This window comes from Lethenteron reissneri, chromosome 23 (genome assembly GCF_015708825.2).
Source record: "Lethenteron reissneri isolate LAM-NWPU_2019-01 chromosome 23, ASM1570882v1, whole genome shotgun sequence".
Taxonomy (NCBI): Eukaryota; Metazoa; Chordata; class Hyperoartia; order Petromyzontiformes; family Petromyzontidae; genus Lethenteron; species Lethenteron reissneri.
This window is the reverse complement of record NC_083801.1, coordinates 8688676-8707213: the sequence shown is the minus strand read 5'-3', so window position 1 is coordinate 8707213 and position 18538 is coordinate 8688676. Positions and strand designations below refer to the sequence as shown.

Genomic DNA, 18538 nt, shown 5'->3' with positions numbered 1-18538 from the left:
ATTGGCCCTTTTTGAAACACACATAGCACAGAAACATAAATATTTTGTTGGTGTTGGACAAGTTAATCCAACTGTTATAAATTGAATTTGGTTATTGAATCAGTTCAATGTGGTTGTGCAACAGAAGAGGACAGGCATGTATATGAAAATAAGGTAAGGTTCACAGACTAATGTTATTAGCAGTTAAATGTCAAGGTTATGCATTGATGTCAGACAGTGATAAATGAAGTGTCTGCCGCATGTCCCCTACTGTATGTGAGAATCGCAAGCAGGGATATGTGTATACAAGGTGTTTTAAGTCATTTTAGCTGCATAACATACCCGGTGCTTGACAGGTGAATTTAACTAAACTAAGATATATTAACACTATAAAATAATATTGAAAAAAATATATAGGTTCGATGTGTGAACTCCATTGTCTCTGATGGATATTGTTTAAAATTTGTGGTTAAAACAAATGCGTTCAAATGACTGTCCTTTACAATGTAGGACATGATCCTTAACTACAACTTTGTAGAACACACATTAATTTTTTGTTACCATATGCGGTGTGTCTTCCAAGATGTATACATATTTAAATGCTATCTGTGTATACAGTGAGTGCTAATGTATTTAACAGTGTTAAAATCTTCGCCAAGATGAAAGGGAAATGTAAAATTTGTTAAAAAGATTGCCCTAAGGCTAAATATGCATTCATTAAAAATCATGTAATAACTGGCTCAGGCATATTCTTGGTTCTTTCGGTAAAGTCACGTAGAAGGGAAACAATAAAAAATACAAATATAAAACAATAAAATTCTCACGACGTTTCGACTGCAACACAAGCAATCGTCATCAGGTGTGAAAAACGCACCGAAAGAACCAAGAATATGAATCCCTGCAGTCACGAAAGCTTTAAATCAAAATTTGGCTCGGGCATGTTTTTTATATTTTTGTGGGGTTCGTTTGATCATACTTTCCCACACTGGTCAGTGCAGGGTCTTTGAAGGGAACACCTAGGTTATGTGCACAATCGGCAATCCACAGTGCCACTGCTTCATTCCCATCCTACCACTTCCATTTTTGTATTCTGATTTCCATGATGTTTGCATTTTTTTATTCTGACTGCAAATGTTTATTTTAGCCATAACAGAGTTTTTTTTGTTTAGTTTTTTTTACTAAAGCAAAACTCCTCTGGTTTAGGCTAGTGGCACATTTATCAGCTGTATAAAATATTTAAATGTATCTATCCAACACTGAATATATTATGATGTATTGGCTTGCATATTGTAAAAATAAGAGTGTATTTTGACTCTGCTATGCATCTGTTGTTCTTTCCTCGTGCAGTGCTGTGCGGGGCTTTGGAGACGGTGTGCGCATGGTCCGACTCCATTCCCAGCCAGAACCCTATTAGCCTGGGTAAAGACGATGACCTCATTCTCCCTGAGAACGGCACGGTTCTGTGCAAGGGCACCAGCAACTGCTTTGGGCTGTGGGCCAAGGAAGAGAATGGAGAGAGCAAGTCCTCAAACAAGGTACAGCTCCTCCTACCTGCGTTGTTGGCGTTTGCAAGCCAACTATGTAATCCCATCGTTCAATTTTTTTGTAACGGTAATAGTGTACAGCAATTTGGCTTTGTCAAGCCGCTGCTAGATAGATGGTCTTCCCACACCGTTTGGGTGTTGTTTGACTATGGTCAAACCACGTTGCTCCGTGTCGGTTGACGAGGATGGCCAGGAGAAGTTCAGATATATCGCACGCCACCGGTATTGTCCATGGCTGGGCAATCTTACACAGATCACAGTTCATGAACATTTCGGCCATCTCTGCCCTGGTACTCTTTTATATGGTCTAAAATCCAATTATCATTCGCTCTCAATATAATTAATTTTGGAAGTGCAGCTTTGAATTTCTATGTTATGTTGATTAGATTTGTTATTTCAGTATTGGAATTGCTCTGCTTTACATTAGCTGAAGAGCACGGTGATTTATGTTGCATAAAAGTACATTTAGAAAATGCATGCCATATTTTACAGTCTCCTTCCCAACCATGTGTCTTTTGCCTGTCTGGGAATGGTCGGAATGCTCCAGGCTGCTGGTATCACACGGGCGAGTCAAAAGAGTGCACACAAGATGCGTGCAGGGTCACCTCGCCTCCAGCCTTTGTGCGCAATGGGACCACACGCTTCTGCTGCTGTCATGCACACATGTGTAACACCAACTTCACAGAGGACTTTGCCGACTTGCCATATCTACCCACAGACCCCAGCCAGCTAGGTATCACGCGTGTGTGTGTCTGTGCGTGTGGGGCTCTTCATACTCTTTTACATTATACGTTTGTTTCGCATGCAACTCCACACTGTCTCCTTTGAGAATTGATTCTCATTTGCATCTGAATTACTGCGGTGGTCATTTCAATAAAATAGTTACTGTTGATGAAAACATGTATCTGGGATTTCTTCAGTGACAGGTTGTGAATTTACCGTTTATTCCATATCCCTGAATAACTGCCCATGTAACTGTTCACTGACAAAATATATGTGATAAAATTGCGAAGCACATTTTTACAGTTTCTATATAATTTAGTTTTTTTACATCAATGTGGGGGATAAAAACATATCGGATAAAAATACTAACAGGCATGAAGTGTTCCTCTGGAAGTGTGTGTTTCTGTAATGCCTGGGCATGGCTCTCAGTGCATTTAGCGATTGACTACAGGTGGCCACATGCCTGCCCTGCGGCTCACAGAGGCTCAGGTGTTTCCCTCCTGGTATCTCAAAGGAATGCTTATTTGGCTGCTCTTAATCGTGCTCTGTTCAACCACTGTGTGCTCAAGTGAGCTTTCCTGATCTGTAAGCCCGGAGGGGTTTTAATGGCTAGGAGTGGTCATTACTACACCCTGTTATGAACCGTTGCTTTTTAAAAGTTACGCTGCAGTGTTTCTGTATGTACACTGAATTGATAAACAAGCTTTTCATTTCAACTACTGTAGTTATTTAATGTGGTAGTATAAAAGTATAAGTGAAGAAAGGTACACTTTTCAATTATTGGAATATATTTTCTTTAATGTAACTTATACTTGGGCAATGTGACCACTTACACTTAAGGAAATGCAATGTGTGTTATTCGAAACATATAGCTTTCCTCCTTATCTCCAGTGATTACTACTGTGTGCGTAATGATCATACTTAACTAGGATATCAAAAGTTCCTGTTCTATATATTAAACAGTTGCTTTACCGTTTTTTCCTGGTAAGCTTTTGTGATCTGCTAAGAACAGCTATTAATTTCATCATCAACAAGCATTATCTATTCACTGGTGGATGAAGGCCTTCGCAAGCCATCACCATTTATCATCATCTTGGAGTGCAACAATCCATCTAGTAACTGCGCAAGAGCTGACTCCATTGCTTAATCTCTGTGCACCCGAGTATGATTCCCAGCCACGGAAAACATCTGCATCGATTTTGCCCCCCCCATCCCCACTCCTCTCACAAACCCACATAGAGCAGTGTGGTGAAGTGTCGTCAAATTTTACTAGTATCAACAATTCATAACATTTAGTATCAACAATTAATCCTCGATACACTAACATCTTACACATGTAATTTCAAGTCATTCTAATCGACACATCTTGCTGTAACCTCTGTTTAAATTAGTGTAACTTATAAAGCTTGCTTTGTGTGTGACGTTTATTTCATAATGAAGCACTTTCTAGAATTTCCTCCTTTGCTTGGGTAGTGTTGTTTTGCAGTGTGCCTGCACGGTTTCATTGTCTGTGTGAGAAACGGCACTGTGTAAAGGCCCAAGCTTTCAGCCAGCTTCTGCGTCAGGCACACGAGCCCCAAGGTCATGTTCCTGCACAATGATGTGTGCTGTGTTTGCTTACTAGATTAGCTAAATTGTGGACATTTCATAGATGCCACACAAGGCCACTTCTAATGATTTTGGTTCAAGGGCATTTTAAATTCTGCTACTGCTATTTAGCACAATTTAGGGAATGAAAACATCATATTGTATGAGGCAGGCTAAAATGTGTTTACCCTTATACAAAAAAAATGACATGTAAATTTTTCACAACTCGCCAACGAGAATACAAATTTGGAATACAGTACTCTTGACTATTTTTTGGTAGGTGGGGTTGGAGTCGTGGCACGGTGATTAGCGCGCTACACCTTGAACCCAGAGAACTAAGTTCAATTCTCAGCCATGGTTAACATAAGGGTTGAGTGATATGTGAACCAGTCCTGCCACCCCCCACCCTCCTTTCTCCAACCTACACTGACGAACATAGTGAAGTATGGCAAAAACAATCCCATGACAACACTACTTGGAAAGACTTTCATTCAGCAGTGCATTCATAAAAGGTCTAAGTTATTATATTATTATTATATAACTTATTATATAACTTAAACCAACTTGCTGTGCTGCAATAAGCCACTGTGATGATATTAGAGAACCATATTTAGTTGCCATGCAAAAAGTAAGTGCAAATGGTTTATATTCCAACTCTGTCTATTCCAATGTGTAACATAGCAACCAGTTATTAGATACATTACAATATAATTATGACATTCTCCATTGAGACGAATTTGTGTGTGTTTTAACAGTGTCTCAAAGCAAGGAAGAGATGGTGATATTTACATTGGCTGCCATCTGTTTTGTGGCCGTCCTTACAGCGGCTGCCTTCCTGTTCTTTAGGTTGTTTACAGGTATGATGCACTATTTATTATATTATTTCACTAACGAATTATTTATTGAGCATCATTCATAAGTACAGTAACTCTACAGCATTACCTTGAAGTGAAGGCTTTTCTCCCGCTTGTAATTACTCGTGTATGTAATGTAGTTAACCACATTTTAACTCCATACTATAGACCTCGCCATGTAACACCAAAATATGAGTGCAATTGATAACATTTCGGAGCAAGAATATGAACTGCAGTCCAATGTTATAAAACTGACATTCTGATTTAATGATACCTCTTGACTTAAAGCTTTCGTGACTGCAGGAATTCATATTCTTTGGGTCTTTCGGTAAAGCCACGTAGATAGAAAAATAATAAAAATATCACGACGTTTCGATGACAACACAAGCAATCGTCATCAGGTGAAAAAATTAATGAGACCTTTCAAGGTATATTACCAACTGATATAATAGTGTCCTGCTCACATACAGTCGATTTTACATTATAATTCGTTTTGTAGCAAGAATCATAACACGTACATAAACATTGAATATCCCAAATATTGGATAAGTATCAAAACGGCAGTATACAGAAGGGTATTTTGACAAACATGTTTTGACAGTTCTCTTTAAATAATGAAAAGAATAATTGTGGTTACTATCAAAAACTTTTAGAGCAGGAGACTGCAATTGTTTGTCACTCAAATACGGTATTACAGCCGTGTTGTTTCTTCCTCAAACCTCATGAGTTTGGTAGGGCAGACCTCAGAATCCTCGGTATCTAGCCTGCCGCAAGACATGCTACTGTCACGTTGGGACTGCAGTATTCCAGCCAGTGTTTCCTTTCGATTCTCTGTCAATTGGTAAATTAGGGGAGGACAAGAGCTGACATGAGGGCAGGCCAAGTGTTTAGGTTGGTCTGGTGACTCATCTGCCTGTCTAATGAGGTTTGGGGATGAAACGTCATCGGAGTATCGCTATCTCTTGAGTGATGATGCACGCAAATGTAGACTTGTTGTGACTTTCTCTGTAAGTGTTTATTCAAAATGCTGTATTTGCATAGTTTGGTATTGCAACTGATGTTAATGATTGCATGGTTCATATAGCATTTGTACTGGTTTAGTTGAGTTAACATTTTAGGGTTGATAATTTTTTCGCTTTGGCAATATAATGGCACGAATGTAAATGTACTAAGCCTGTATGATAAACTAATTTTCAACTGAAACAAATGTGATTTGTCTGCAAATGTTCACAGGAAACAGAAAAGGAGGGTTTCATAACATTGGTCTAATCGAGGCCCCACAGCCAGAGTCTACATTTGACTTGGACAGCCTCAAGCTCCTGCAGGTGTGTATTGTCTGTAAAGCAGAGGTCGCAAACGGGTTTTTATTCCTTACCCGTACCCGTATCCGGCCGCACCAGGGTCACAAACGGGTACCCATACCCGGCCGTACCCGTACCCGTACCCTACCCGTACCCGGCCGGGTACGGGTTGGGTACGGGTACTGGGTACCTGATTGTGACCTCTGGGATGAAGCCATGTTGCAGGCGCGGGTGGGTTGATTCTAGGAACTTGAATTGTGAGAAGAGACAAGACGTTGGGAAATGAGTGACAAACAGTTACTCACCAGTGACTCGCGGTCTACCCGTACCCGGCTGGGTACGGGTAGCCGGGTACGGGTAGCCGGGTATCGGGTACCCGATTGCGACCTCTGCTGTAAAGTAAGACACATTATTGAGAGTGGAGGAATTTTCCACTCAGATCCAGTCTCTTAGACCAGAATAAACCCCACAATTTGTTTGTTCCAAATTTTCAGATGTTTTTTTTGTCAGAGTTGCAGCGATAGGCTACCAGTGGTGGTGATGGCTGGTACTAATTTAAAAACGTTTTCCTGCTGTAACTTTTACTGACCTTTTTTTCTTTCTGTTACAACATGTGTTTTGCAAGCATGCGTTAGGAGATGTGTGTGCGTGTGTATATTTTGTGAGCTGAAACTTGTATACAGTTAATTCGTTTAACATTCAGGGCAACACCTCCATGACTGCTTGCTGTGAGGGCCGCAAAGTGGCTGATAGAGGCTCTGCCCTCAACAAGCACTCTTTGGAATTGTTTGGTAGTCACAAGATCCTCTTCCAAATGTATGACTAATGTCATGTGTTAACCTTCCAAAAAATGTGCTTTTGCATCACCAAAGCTGCCTGGTGTTTATTCTTCTTAATTTGAATGATTCTATTGGGCGTGCAAATGAAAATTGTTACGTGACAGTACATTGTCATTTGCACATGTCTGAAAAATGAAATGCATTAAGTGTGTGTATTATATTTAATGAATGACATAGACGAATTTTTTTTTTAGTAAGTCCCTGTTTGTAGTTCATTGTCATTTAATTGTGACTATTGACATTCACAGCATTTTTTATGAAGGGTTAGATTTCAATATAGTAAATACAAAACATTGTATTATTAATATTCTCCATAGTTGTATAATTTCGTGGCAATTTAAATTCCCATTTTACTAAATGTACTTTTTTTATGTACTGCTGTTTTTGTCACAGGATTAAAGTAATGAATGTGTATAACATGAACTTCATATTGCTCCTTGAATTCTGGAACAAATATTTTTGCTCCATTGCAGCTATTTATTCAAGTTTGTGTATCGTTTAAGATAACGGAACATTGCGATGCATTTTCTATATATCAATGAAGGCCATTAAGTGTGCCCCTGTTGACATGCTGAGCTCCGTATGCTCTGTGCTGTTAATATTTGTGGCCTGTAACAAAATAATAATGGATTTGGAAGGTTTAGATTGTTGCTGTCCTATAAGGGCTGCTGACCCAAAGATTGGGATGAACCGCATTAAATCAACTGGCTGCAGTCGTGTCCTTCCGTTGCCTTTGCACAATAATTCATGGGAACTGCAAACCAAATTGCCAATCAGTCCCCAAGGGAGAAATGAGGAGCACTTAGAACATGGGGACATACTAGCAGTGTAATGGCATTCTTTCCTTACCTTTTTAAAATGTAAAGTGGTTATTGTTGCATATATGTACACTGTAAGTTTTAAAATAATTGGCTATTGAACATGAAATGTCTTTCTGACCGGACTGATGTTTACATGCAAAGCATTTTATAGGATCTATATTTTACTGAGAAAAACCTCTGCTTACGCAGCAGATATGGAGCATGAATGTTTAAACATTAGAACATCACACGTACATGCAGCTGTATTGTTGCAACTATTCTTGGAATGCTCGTACATGTGCATTTAGAAATGTATTTTCATTCAACTGTGCCAACATTTTGACATGAGAGAATGTGCATTGAAAATAATATGCATTTTATTTAATTAAAATAGTTCACATGTAGAATTCCCATTATCAGCCATTGTTTAGGGTGTATTAATATATTTACATATTGTTAATTTATGAAGATATTGTTAATTTATTTAAAAAAGCATGAGATAAAATTTCATTAAACATGGGTATTTGAAAAACTTAAATGAGTTCAATCGGTTCACAAAGATATTCCTAAAACCGACCAATTATTCAATTTCTCTTACATATCTTGCAGCATCTCTATGCTGTTCAGTTTTTGGTAGTTGGGTTTTGTCTTTTGTAAACTGCTGAGGTTTTATTTTAGAAATATTTAAGCATTCATTTTTTATTAAAGCACATTTGTGAATAATCAAACGTCATAAGCTGTGTTACTTGTATTGCCAGCTATTAGCATGATCACATTTCATACCAATAACTTTTTAGCTGAATGGCATTGTGGCATAGCCCTCGACTCAAATCAAAGATTTGCAAATTCCAGTGTGGTGGTCAGCTTAGCCCATCATCCCTTGAAGGGTTGATAAAATTAGTGGTGATCCTATGGGGAGAATGGGCCTAGCCACAGCAATGTATAATTTCTACCTCTTGCTATGGACCATCATTAAGAGGAACACCGCTTTTACTCTTGATGATAAACGTTTATTTTAACTTTACGGCAACAACTACCAATTATGTGTTTAAATTGAACATCTTGAATACATGTTCTGAACTTTAACTGCTTATGGATAAAGGTCTTGCCCATGCAGTGTCGGTCAAGGGGGTTGATTGGCCTTACTTCACCACACTGATCGGTGGCCGTTGGTGAATGTGGGGCCCGGGACCCATTCTGATATCACTCGCCTCTCGTGTTAGCCCATTGGTGGCTGGGTTTTGGAATGGCTCATGAAGCGCTGCACGTTTTTGCAGGTGGTGGGGCGAGGCAGGTACAGTGTGGTATGGAGAGGATCTCTGGATGAGCTCCCTGTTGCTGTGAAGGCTGTCGCCGTTGCACACCGGCAGTACTTTCACAACGAGAAGGACATATACCGCCTGCCACTCATGGAGCATGACAACATTGCGCGCTTTGTGGCAGCCGAAGAGAGGGTGGCGTCCGAGGGCCACCATGAATACTTGCTCATCCTCGAGTATTACTCTCATGTAAGGATCCACTTGCAGATGATATACATTTAAATGTTTGGTGTGTACTCATGCCAGCACACAGTGAGTTTTGTATTGCTGTGACATGTAACAATTTCCATGGCAGTCATGTTCAAAACTATGGTAGTATACACGTGTTGCAAGGTTAGTGGGAGACTTTGGGGTTTTCAGAAGGAATAATGAGACCATAGGATCGATAAACTGCAGTCTGACACGAAAAAAAGGAATTTAGCAATAAACTTTGAAAACTAATTTTAGTTCTTTGTGTTTTTAGGTTTTGCAGCATGTTGTTTGGCATAATGTCTGACGTGTTGTTCAATTTGCTGGCAGTTTTTAAGGAAGTGAATATAGAACATGTATGTTGAACGTCTTGCGCACCGTTTATAACCAACTGAACTAATCAGATGTGCGGGCGAAGGACAACAAACTAACGTAAAGCAAAATGTTGGACATAATGTCCAACACGGTACCGCTCAAAAACACATCAGAGCGCTATGAAGCACAAATACCAATACCTACGTAGTAACGGTCATTCTCTTGCATCTGTTATGAATTTCATTCAAATGTGAGAGACAAAATATGAAATGTTCACAACATCTACATTAAAATTTAAAACAGATGATTTTGTGAATCACATGACATGGGATAGTGTTTACTGTGTATTTTCCAGAAATCGATTTCACAATATGTTTTGTTATTTGTAATTGGCTTCCCTTATTACACTGGGGTAAAAGTGTCGAGAATAATGATTTTGAATGAGGTTTGTTTCATATTTTATTCTTAAAGGGCTCCTTGAGTAATTATCTTACCCACCATACAAGCGACTGGATGTCAGCAAGCAAGCTGGCTTATTCCATCACCAGAGGCCTGGCATACTTGCACACAGAGCTACAGCGGAATGGTAGGTGGCTAGTCACGTATACACAGTCTTGACAATGAAGGATAAAGTTAATTGCTAATCCATAATTACATGAATCACCAGAAATAAATATTAATGATTAAAACAATAGTAAATACTTAAATATTTTACTCCAGAATATTTACTTTAAAAAAAACTATGTATAAAATAAAAAGTTTAAAACAAAGTTTTTTACTAAATGTGTTATGTCTTCTGTTTCTTGTCGACACGAGAAAAATAATGTTCTTTGATCAAAGGACAATATTGGAGACTCCATTGATGTTTTGCGTGCACTTTGATGTACAGACCAGTACAAGCCAGCAATAGCACACCGGGACCTCAACAGTCGCAATGTGATGGTGAAGAGTGATGGGTCGTGCGTGCTGGCCGATTTTGGCTTTGCTATGCGGCTGACGGGCCAGCGGCTCGTCCGCCCAGGGGAGGAAGACACAGCTGCGCTAAATGAGGTACATCCTTCTTCATTAATAAACACAACAAAAATGCATCTAATTAAAGGGGAACTTAATGTACATCTCCATTGTTGCCCGATTCTGCATCTGCTTATTGTGAGAATTAAGTGTCATGTAAACATTATTCTCTTATGTACTTTATTATGCTTATGGAAATGTTAAATCTCAGGCTACTGCATGATCATCGTCAACTTAAAATACTTGGAAATGTGTGAATCTGTAAAGTGTAAAATGCAGGTGTTTTGTCCGCCGATAGATTGGCTGTAGTTCATAAAACAATATCCGTCCCGCTTTGTCCATAACTTACAAATGATTTTTAACTCATCTCACTGTGGATTGATTCTCTGTTTGTGGCCGGGTCACTGTGTGTAGGTGGGCACGGTGCGGTACATGGCGCCCGAAGTCCTGGAGGGAGCGGTCAACCTGCACGACTGCGAGTCAGCCCTCAAACAAGTGGACGTCTATTCGCTAGGCCTTATCTACTGGGAGATATACATGAGGTGCTCCGACCTATTCCCAGGTAGGACACTGGTGTTGAATGAAGATTCCACCCACACTTATGCTGGTTCAATCCAGTGGTCAGCGATCTACTCTCCCTATCTCAAGTTGATTCACTTGTGCACTACTCGCGGGAAGTACCCGGCGTTGCCCGGGGGGAAAATTAATTTAAAAACTTCTCAACTGAAAACCATAACGTACACAAATGCAAATAAAACTTTGATCATTACTACCTCATTAATTAAAATAAAACCCAACGCGCGGTGGAAAAAAAAATTATGCTCGCGCGCCAAGATTCGATTCTTTAAATCGAGCAAAGGAAGCGAAGGTTGTAGATTTATTTAGAATCAGCCTATTCCCGTTTAATCGATACCACAAACGCTCGGCAGATATCAATTCTTGCCAGTCCTGTATGCGGGTTGACGCCATACACTTCATGGTCATTTCCCCCCCCCAAAATACAAAAGTCTATTTTTATACGTTTTACATTGTGTACAGTATGGGAGCTAGCGACATGGCAAATTTAAAGTTTGTAGCCGAGTATATTATATCCATTATTTCCCCCCCCCCACCAGCTGCGCATTTGTGCGGGATACACGGAGGGTTTGGGGGGGGGATGCGTGACGTCAGCAGGCACACTGCGTGACGCTGCCGCATGCGGGGGTGACATGACAGACATGTGATGTCACCGCTCACTTGCGTGCAAAATATATCCATTATTGCGCCCACCCCCCACCCCCCAAAATACCAAAGTCTATTTTTATACTTTTTGCATTGTGTACAGTCTGGAAGCTACCCACATGCCAAATTTCAACTTTGTTGTATGTCGGGAAGTATGCTAAACATTTTGAACAGACACACATATTCACAAATTTCCCTTTTATATATATATATATATTGCTTAAAGTATGTCACAACGTTCTACTCAAAAGATGTGTAGAAATTAAGTCCCGAGTTTTTCTTTGAACCTAATATTTAGCCTTGGGAGTGTTTTGGCGTTTTAATCATGACGTGCTGTTGTGTGTGCAGGCGAGAGCATCTCCGATTACCAGGCGGCATTTCAGGCTGAGCTGGGAAACCAACCGACAATCGAGGACATGCAGGTGCTGGTCTCCCGTGAGAAGCAACGTCCAAAATTTCCTGACGCGTGGAAGGAGAACAGCCTGGTATGGAATCTCATGTGACGTGCATTGTCGATTGCTTCACAGTTTCTTTCTCATGGTGTGTGTTTCTTAGGCTGCAAATGTGTCAAAGCTGTTGCAATACTCGGGCATGACTGTACTTTGCTCTCTAGTTTGTTACAGAAGGGCAAAGGCAATATATACCAAAAGGCAATATATACAAAGAGGCAATTAAAGAGAAAATGTGATTTCCCCCGTGTTTGCATTCTCTTTATCACTTGCAATGATTTTGCTTTACAAGAACACAATAAATGTCTATACATGCGTTGCAAACTTGGTTCGTTTTGTAACAGCACAGAAATATGCCAGGAACATTTGCTGAAATTGGGTGGCGCTCTCGCCTCTTTTCTGGCCTGAGAAACACTTAGAATGCAAGTATAGCAATAAACAATTCCGTCTGCATAGTTTCATTGACCCGTATCCAGGCATGAGTGGCACACACTGGCCATTCATCGTCTAACAGCCGCAGACATGTATGGAGAGAGCGGTACCCAGCCCCATTGTGTGACTCTGCGGGGGATGGGGCTGTTGTGGGTTGTGATGGTCTAGACGTGCCCTGCTGGTTTTCTCACATTAGCAAAAGGGGCTCTGAATGGTGCTCGATGCCATTAGCTGCCTCAAGTGATAGGATTAAATCTTGATACCAAAACTAGTGATTCTAAGACTGTTATTTGTTTTCCAAGTTTCTCTTTTGTGTATTTTATAACTTGGGGGGAAAAATGCTTCAAGTTGAAAGGCTTTTGCTCTCTTTCCATGTGGTTGTTCCATTAACCAATTGTGGGACCATTTTCAGAGTACTTTTGGCCATTAAGTTAGGTTTGGTGACTTTATTTGCACAATTTTTTAGCATGATCGTTCATTAAACGGTTAAACCACTTTGCCTGGCCGTGTGGTGTTACAACATAAATTCGTAAATTGGACTTGGAAAACTATATTCTCTGATTATCTATGAACTTAGAACATGCCGATAAATATTCCTTGTTATGTTCCATGTTTGTTAGGTTTTATAACCTTGGTTGCAGAACATATGCGATGACGTTTTGCATTTATTTAATAATTGTACATCTCCACGCTTTATTAAGCACGTGTTATTTTTATGAAAGGAAATTATTTAAATGCATTAACCTTGTGTAATAGACATCTGATAAGAGGCCATTACATAAATCCACTGCTTGATAAGGGTCCCCAGACGTTGTGCAGGTCATGGAGTTATTTTCTTTTAACACGTAGGCTTTCCCGACCAATATTATCCATAATACAGGTTTTTTTAGGTTAGATCGCGTAAATATATAAATGTGTCGTTAAACCCGCCACCACCAGACATAGCCAATTAGTAAGGGTTGTCACGTAAACAGAACATGCCATTTCGTTATTACTAAAGCACACTGGTGTGTTGGAGAGCAAATCCACAACATTTACAATCTGCTTACGATGTTTCACCACTAATTACAACTAGCATCATCAGGCGGACGGCCAGATTTGTGGAGAAATCCTCCTTTTTCGTTCCTTAAATAGGTTATTTTTCCCATACTTCATACTGCTGAATACTGGTCAGTGGGGGTGGGTGAAGGTAGGGAGCATATATTTGGTAGCATAGAAGTACGGTGGTAGCATAGAAGTATGGTATAATAATGGAATTTGCTGTACTTCCCTCTGCTGACCACCGCATAGCACAGCCTAGTAGCTGCCGATGACATCCTGGCGTTTCGTGGTGGTCGCCCAACCCAAGCACTATGCACACACCCCTGAGATCTGACGAGATCGGTCACATTCTGTACATTGTGTATAACATTAACAGTGTTAAACTGGTCTCAAAAAGGCTTCCCATTGCCAAAGCATAGGGCCCACGTGACGCGATGTTCAAAGTGAAATGGGGTGGTAATTCCTTGAGCCTCCCAAATGCCACTTGGCTAGGAATGCGTACCACTCACTGGGCAATGCAGTGTCCCAGAATACACGTGTTTGGCGGTTGGCATGATACAATGTAGTCACTGTATTTAGGAGCTGGGGTGGGGGTGAAAGGCTGCCAGCATTTCCAAAGCACATGAAAAGCTATTGTGTTTTAGGGGTGAGGAGGAGGGACAAGGTGGGGAGGGGGTATTAATTTGTATACAAACCAACCCATGCATTCACGCGTTGTGGGGGTTGGGGATTGGCGTGGTGGGTGGTGTTGGTGCCCTGTGTGCATTGGATGATGGAGATAGGAACGCCAATGGGAGCCATTCTTTGACTCTTCCTGTGAGGCCAACAGGGAGATATTGCAATAACTGGTTGGCACGTTTGTGTTGAGGGTTTTCTCGTAAGTAACATTGCAAGGTTGTAATTATAACACAATACTTAGATCAGTTTCAAGTAAAAATGAATATGGAAGTTCAAGAATGATGTTGCACTGTTTTTTTAATACTTCTTAAATATAGTTACGAATGTGCTCATGTTATTCCTCTTGCATACAGAAATTATTGCTGACATTTTTAGCACGACTAGGTGATGACACTTGCCTGTGGTTAGCCACACCTTAACTGGGTTGGGCTTTTCGTCATCAGAAAGCACGCACAGAGAGACCCGTGTTTTGCTTTTCTGCGGAGTGTTTTTTTTTATGAACAGTGATGATATATGTTGTCTTCGTGTTGGTTGAATAATTATAGATGAGAGATTAGGACAAATAAACCAAGCCTCTGATAAAAAAAAGTATTACTGATTTTGGAACAACAATCTTACATTAGGATTGAAACAAGCGCTGAGGGTCGTAATTTGATGAACCAGGCAGTGCTCGGTAAAATCTTGTTAGACTAGTTTGGGATGCTGTGAGAAACGACACATTGGAGCGGGCAGCCATTTGTGTTTTTGTTACGCATCGTGCGACTACAACCTGTTAAACGATGTTAGGTTAGCGCATGGTCCCTCTTTTACAAAGAACACAATCCTGCAGACATCTTCACCATAATCATCAACTGACATGACATCCAAGGGACGACAGTGGTGAGTTGAACCTGGAATATGAGCGAGCGATTGATGACTGACGTTTGTTTTTAAGATTTCGTTTAGTGTATTACATCTACTGTACATGTACTGTTTAATTTAGTACCATTTAATTTAGTAGGTGAAGAGCTGAGGTTATTTATATACTGTTCAATAATGGTATCGACCAATAATAATAGCCTTTACTACCATACAAAGTATATAGAAATATGGATATGGGAATGACCAGTGTTGCTTTTCAGGTTAAGGAAATAATTTTATGCGGTCTTTAAATATTGGCTTTGGTCATTGGGGGGATTTAGGAAATTTACCCAATTCAACTTTTCTACTGGGAGATCGAACCAACAACGACTTAATAAAACCCAGAGGTCGTTGGTAAGTCCGGTGTGCTCATTACACCATGTGGCAACATCTCTCCAACAACCAGGGCAAATCGCCCGATGATGCTGGTGGTAATTACCAGCGAAACGTCGTACTCAAATTGTGAATGTTGTGGATTTACTCTCCAACACTGGTGGGCTGAAGTAGTAACTCATTGGCATTTTGTTTACGTGACAAATCCCTTACTAATTTAATTGGCTGTCAGGTGGTGGAAGTAGCATTCAACCTAGCATACCATGCTTTGTTTGATAAGATGCCATAAATCTGTATCCAGTAACTCTGGATCCCATTACGTTCTTTCCAAAAAGCATTAAATAGAGAAAAAATGTGGGAATGTGCACCATGAAACTATTAACCATATTTAATCATGAACATACATGCAAGAAATTGTCATCTTTTGTTCCTTTTCTGGGATAAGTATGGCTTGCTAGTTATCTGCTGTTAACTCTCATTTAAGCTGCGTGTATTTTGCTTGGTAGCCTGTCAATACACACCTTTACATCACCTGTAGGACATTCTTAGTCTATATTGTGCTTATTGCTTCCAATGTTTGCATAATGCACAACCCCATATCCAATCCACGTTTCATTAACATTTACAAACTTTGTTTATCCGGAACAAAGATGGTGATGCACGGATGCAAAAAAATACCAATTAAAATGTATGTTGAACTTATTTCGCACCGTATGTAGCCAACTGCTAATCAAAGGGACGGAGGAAAGACAATAAACTAAACACAAAAAGCAGTTCTATCTACAAAATGTATATATAACATGTATTTAATCTAGCTATAAACTATTATCAATATTACGAAATTCAATTGCGTTTTTTTGAGCAATGGTAATAAAAAGTGTTTTTACCTCGCTATGACATTGTCCATGTGACTGACTGTTCCTGCGTCCGCTGTTCAGAACTCTCTGAGTCTTATCTGCGCATGTTTGCGGGCGGGTTGTGTGGCGTGCAGGCGGTGCGCTCTCTGAAGGAGACGATGGAGGACTGCTGGGACCAGGACGCCGAGGCACGTCTCACGGCCCAGTGCGCAGAGGAGAGAATCACCGAGCTGATGATGCTCTGGGACCGCAACCGCTCGGTCAGCCCCACTGTGAACTCCACAGCCCAGGCCAGCTCGACTGCTGTCCAAAACGAGAGGTATGGCATAGAAATAAATCGTCAGTAGCAGCAGTCATACTCTATCCACTGCTATATGAAGGCCTCGCCAAGTAATTGCCATCCTTTGCAGTCCTGTAATACACTGTTTTAGTGACGACAAAAAAACAGATTTCATCGCTTCCATCTCTGCAGTGGTGATAGTCTCCTGCTCTTGTTATCTCATTGGCTGCCGCTGCATCGGCAATCTTGATCATTGGCCATCAATTCTCCTCTTGAAGTGTTCTGTTCAAGCCGCTTAATCTTCTTAACTGTATTCTTGGTTCTTTTGGTAAAGTCACGTAAATAAAAAACCAAAAATCTAAGAAAAAATAAAAATTATACATTTTAAATAGTACAATTACAAAAAATAAATAACTTAACCATCGATATATGTCTAGTTTGCATGTGTTCTTGAATATACGTGTTTCTGTTTCTCAGTGTAATTCCAAGAGTGCATCTCTCACCGTGCATCTGTTCACACTTGTGAGCTTCCGTTCCTTTTTATTTGTCAATGTTTCTGATCTATACATCGTAACAGTTCTTATTCACTGATTGAACAGACTATTCATGCACATTGTTACGTAGCTTTCATTATGAAGTTCACTTCTCCAAAAGCACTTCAACATGTCCCCTCGCTCGCTCCTTGATTTTCAAATTTTTATGCCAGTCCGCCTTCAATAATGCCATAGGTATCCATACTCTGAAGAGTTTTCCAGTTGGGTTCCAGAAACAAATATCTTCATTTGTTAAGGTGTGCTTAACTTTAGTTTTACTCCTATTTATCATGAGCCCAACTTTGTAGCCTTTTTTAATATGTTTAATAATTTCCAGACTTAATATACATTAGTTAGTTAAATTTCGATTTAAAGCTTTCGTGACTGCAGGGATTCATCTTCTTGGTTCTTTCGGTAAAGTCACGTAGAAGGGAAGTAATAAAATAATAAAAACAAAACACAATAAAATAATTCTCACGACGTTTCGGCCACAACACAAGCAGCCGTCCTCAGGTGAAGACCAGGTCTGTCGGAAAGACAACGTCGTGAGAATTGTATTTTATTATGTTTTATTTTTATTATTTTATTATTTCCCTTCTACGTGACTTTACCGAAAGAACCAAGAAGACTAGTTAGTTAGTTATTGGTTGAAATAATGACTATCCGTATCAGAAATGAATATGAATGGTGTTTATAGAGCAAAAAAAACGACATGTCAAGAGATAATCAGAAGAATCCTGCATTGGAATATTTGTCCAATTTATTTTTAAGCCGTGTATGTCATATGTGAATGAACTAAAGTCCCTGGAGAAACCCACACATGAGAGAATGACACTTAAAAGTTCACACAGATGGGTCATGAATCCCAACCCAGTGGATTTGAGAATCTGATAGCACATGATGAATTCTCTGCGCTTTCCCTAATTGTGCTTTGAAAGACGTATGCCAATATATAACAAATATACTCTTTGGTTATTTCGGTAAAGTCACGTAGGTAGAAATAAAATTAAATAAAACAAATCACGACGTTTCGATCGCAACACAAGCAATCTTCATCAGGTGGAACAACCACAGCAAGAAAAATGCTGAAGTAGGCGAGAGAGCTACCGTGGCAAGAGGGTTATAGGTTAAAAAGGGGGGATGGATTCCTGCAGTCACAAAAGCTTCAAATCAAATATTACGAATATTGTTTTGCTTTCTTGTGTGTGTCTTATTGTATTTGTAGCAAGTCCAGTCTTGTCACAGATGAGATATTTGTGCTCTAATATTTTATTAATTGATTATATCAAGGCGTTTTGCAATTAGGAATGTTACCACGTTACAAAACTATGTCATGCCTGTTATTTTATTTAT

General features: G+C 39.9%; 1 protein-coding gene across 1 annotated transcript in view; it reads left to right on the top strand.

The window, feature by feature from the left end:
- LOC133345921 (bone morphogenetic protein receptor type-2-like) overlaps positions 1–18538 on the top strand; it is a 31506-nt gene that overhangs the window by 8753 nt on the left and 4215 nt on the right. The window contains 11 exon segments of the mRNA XM_061557048.1: positions 1327–1497; positions 1500–1514; positions 2071–2256; positions 4589–4690; positions 5921–6012; positions 8905–9135; positions 9922–10036; positions 10340–10500; positions 10876–11023; positions 12031–12167; positions 16507–16691. Coding sequence (XP_061413032.1) covers positions 1327–1497; positions 1500–1514; positions 2071–2256; positions 4589–4690; positions 5921–6012; positions 8905–9135; positions 9922–10036; positions 10340–10500; positions 10876–11023; positions 12031–12167; positions 16507–16691 — 1543 coding nt within the window.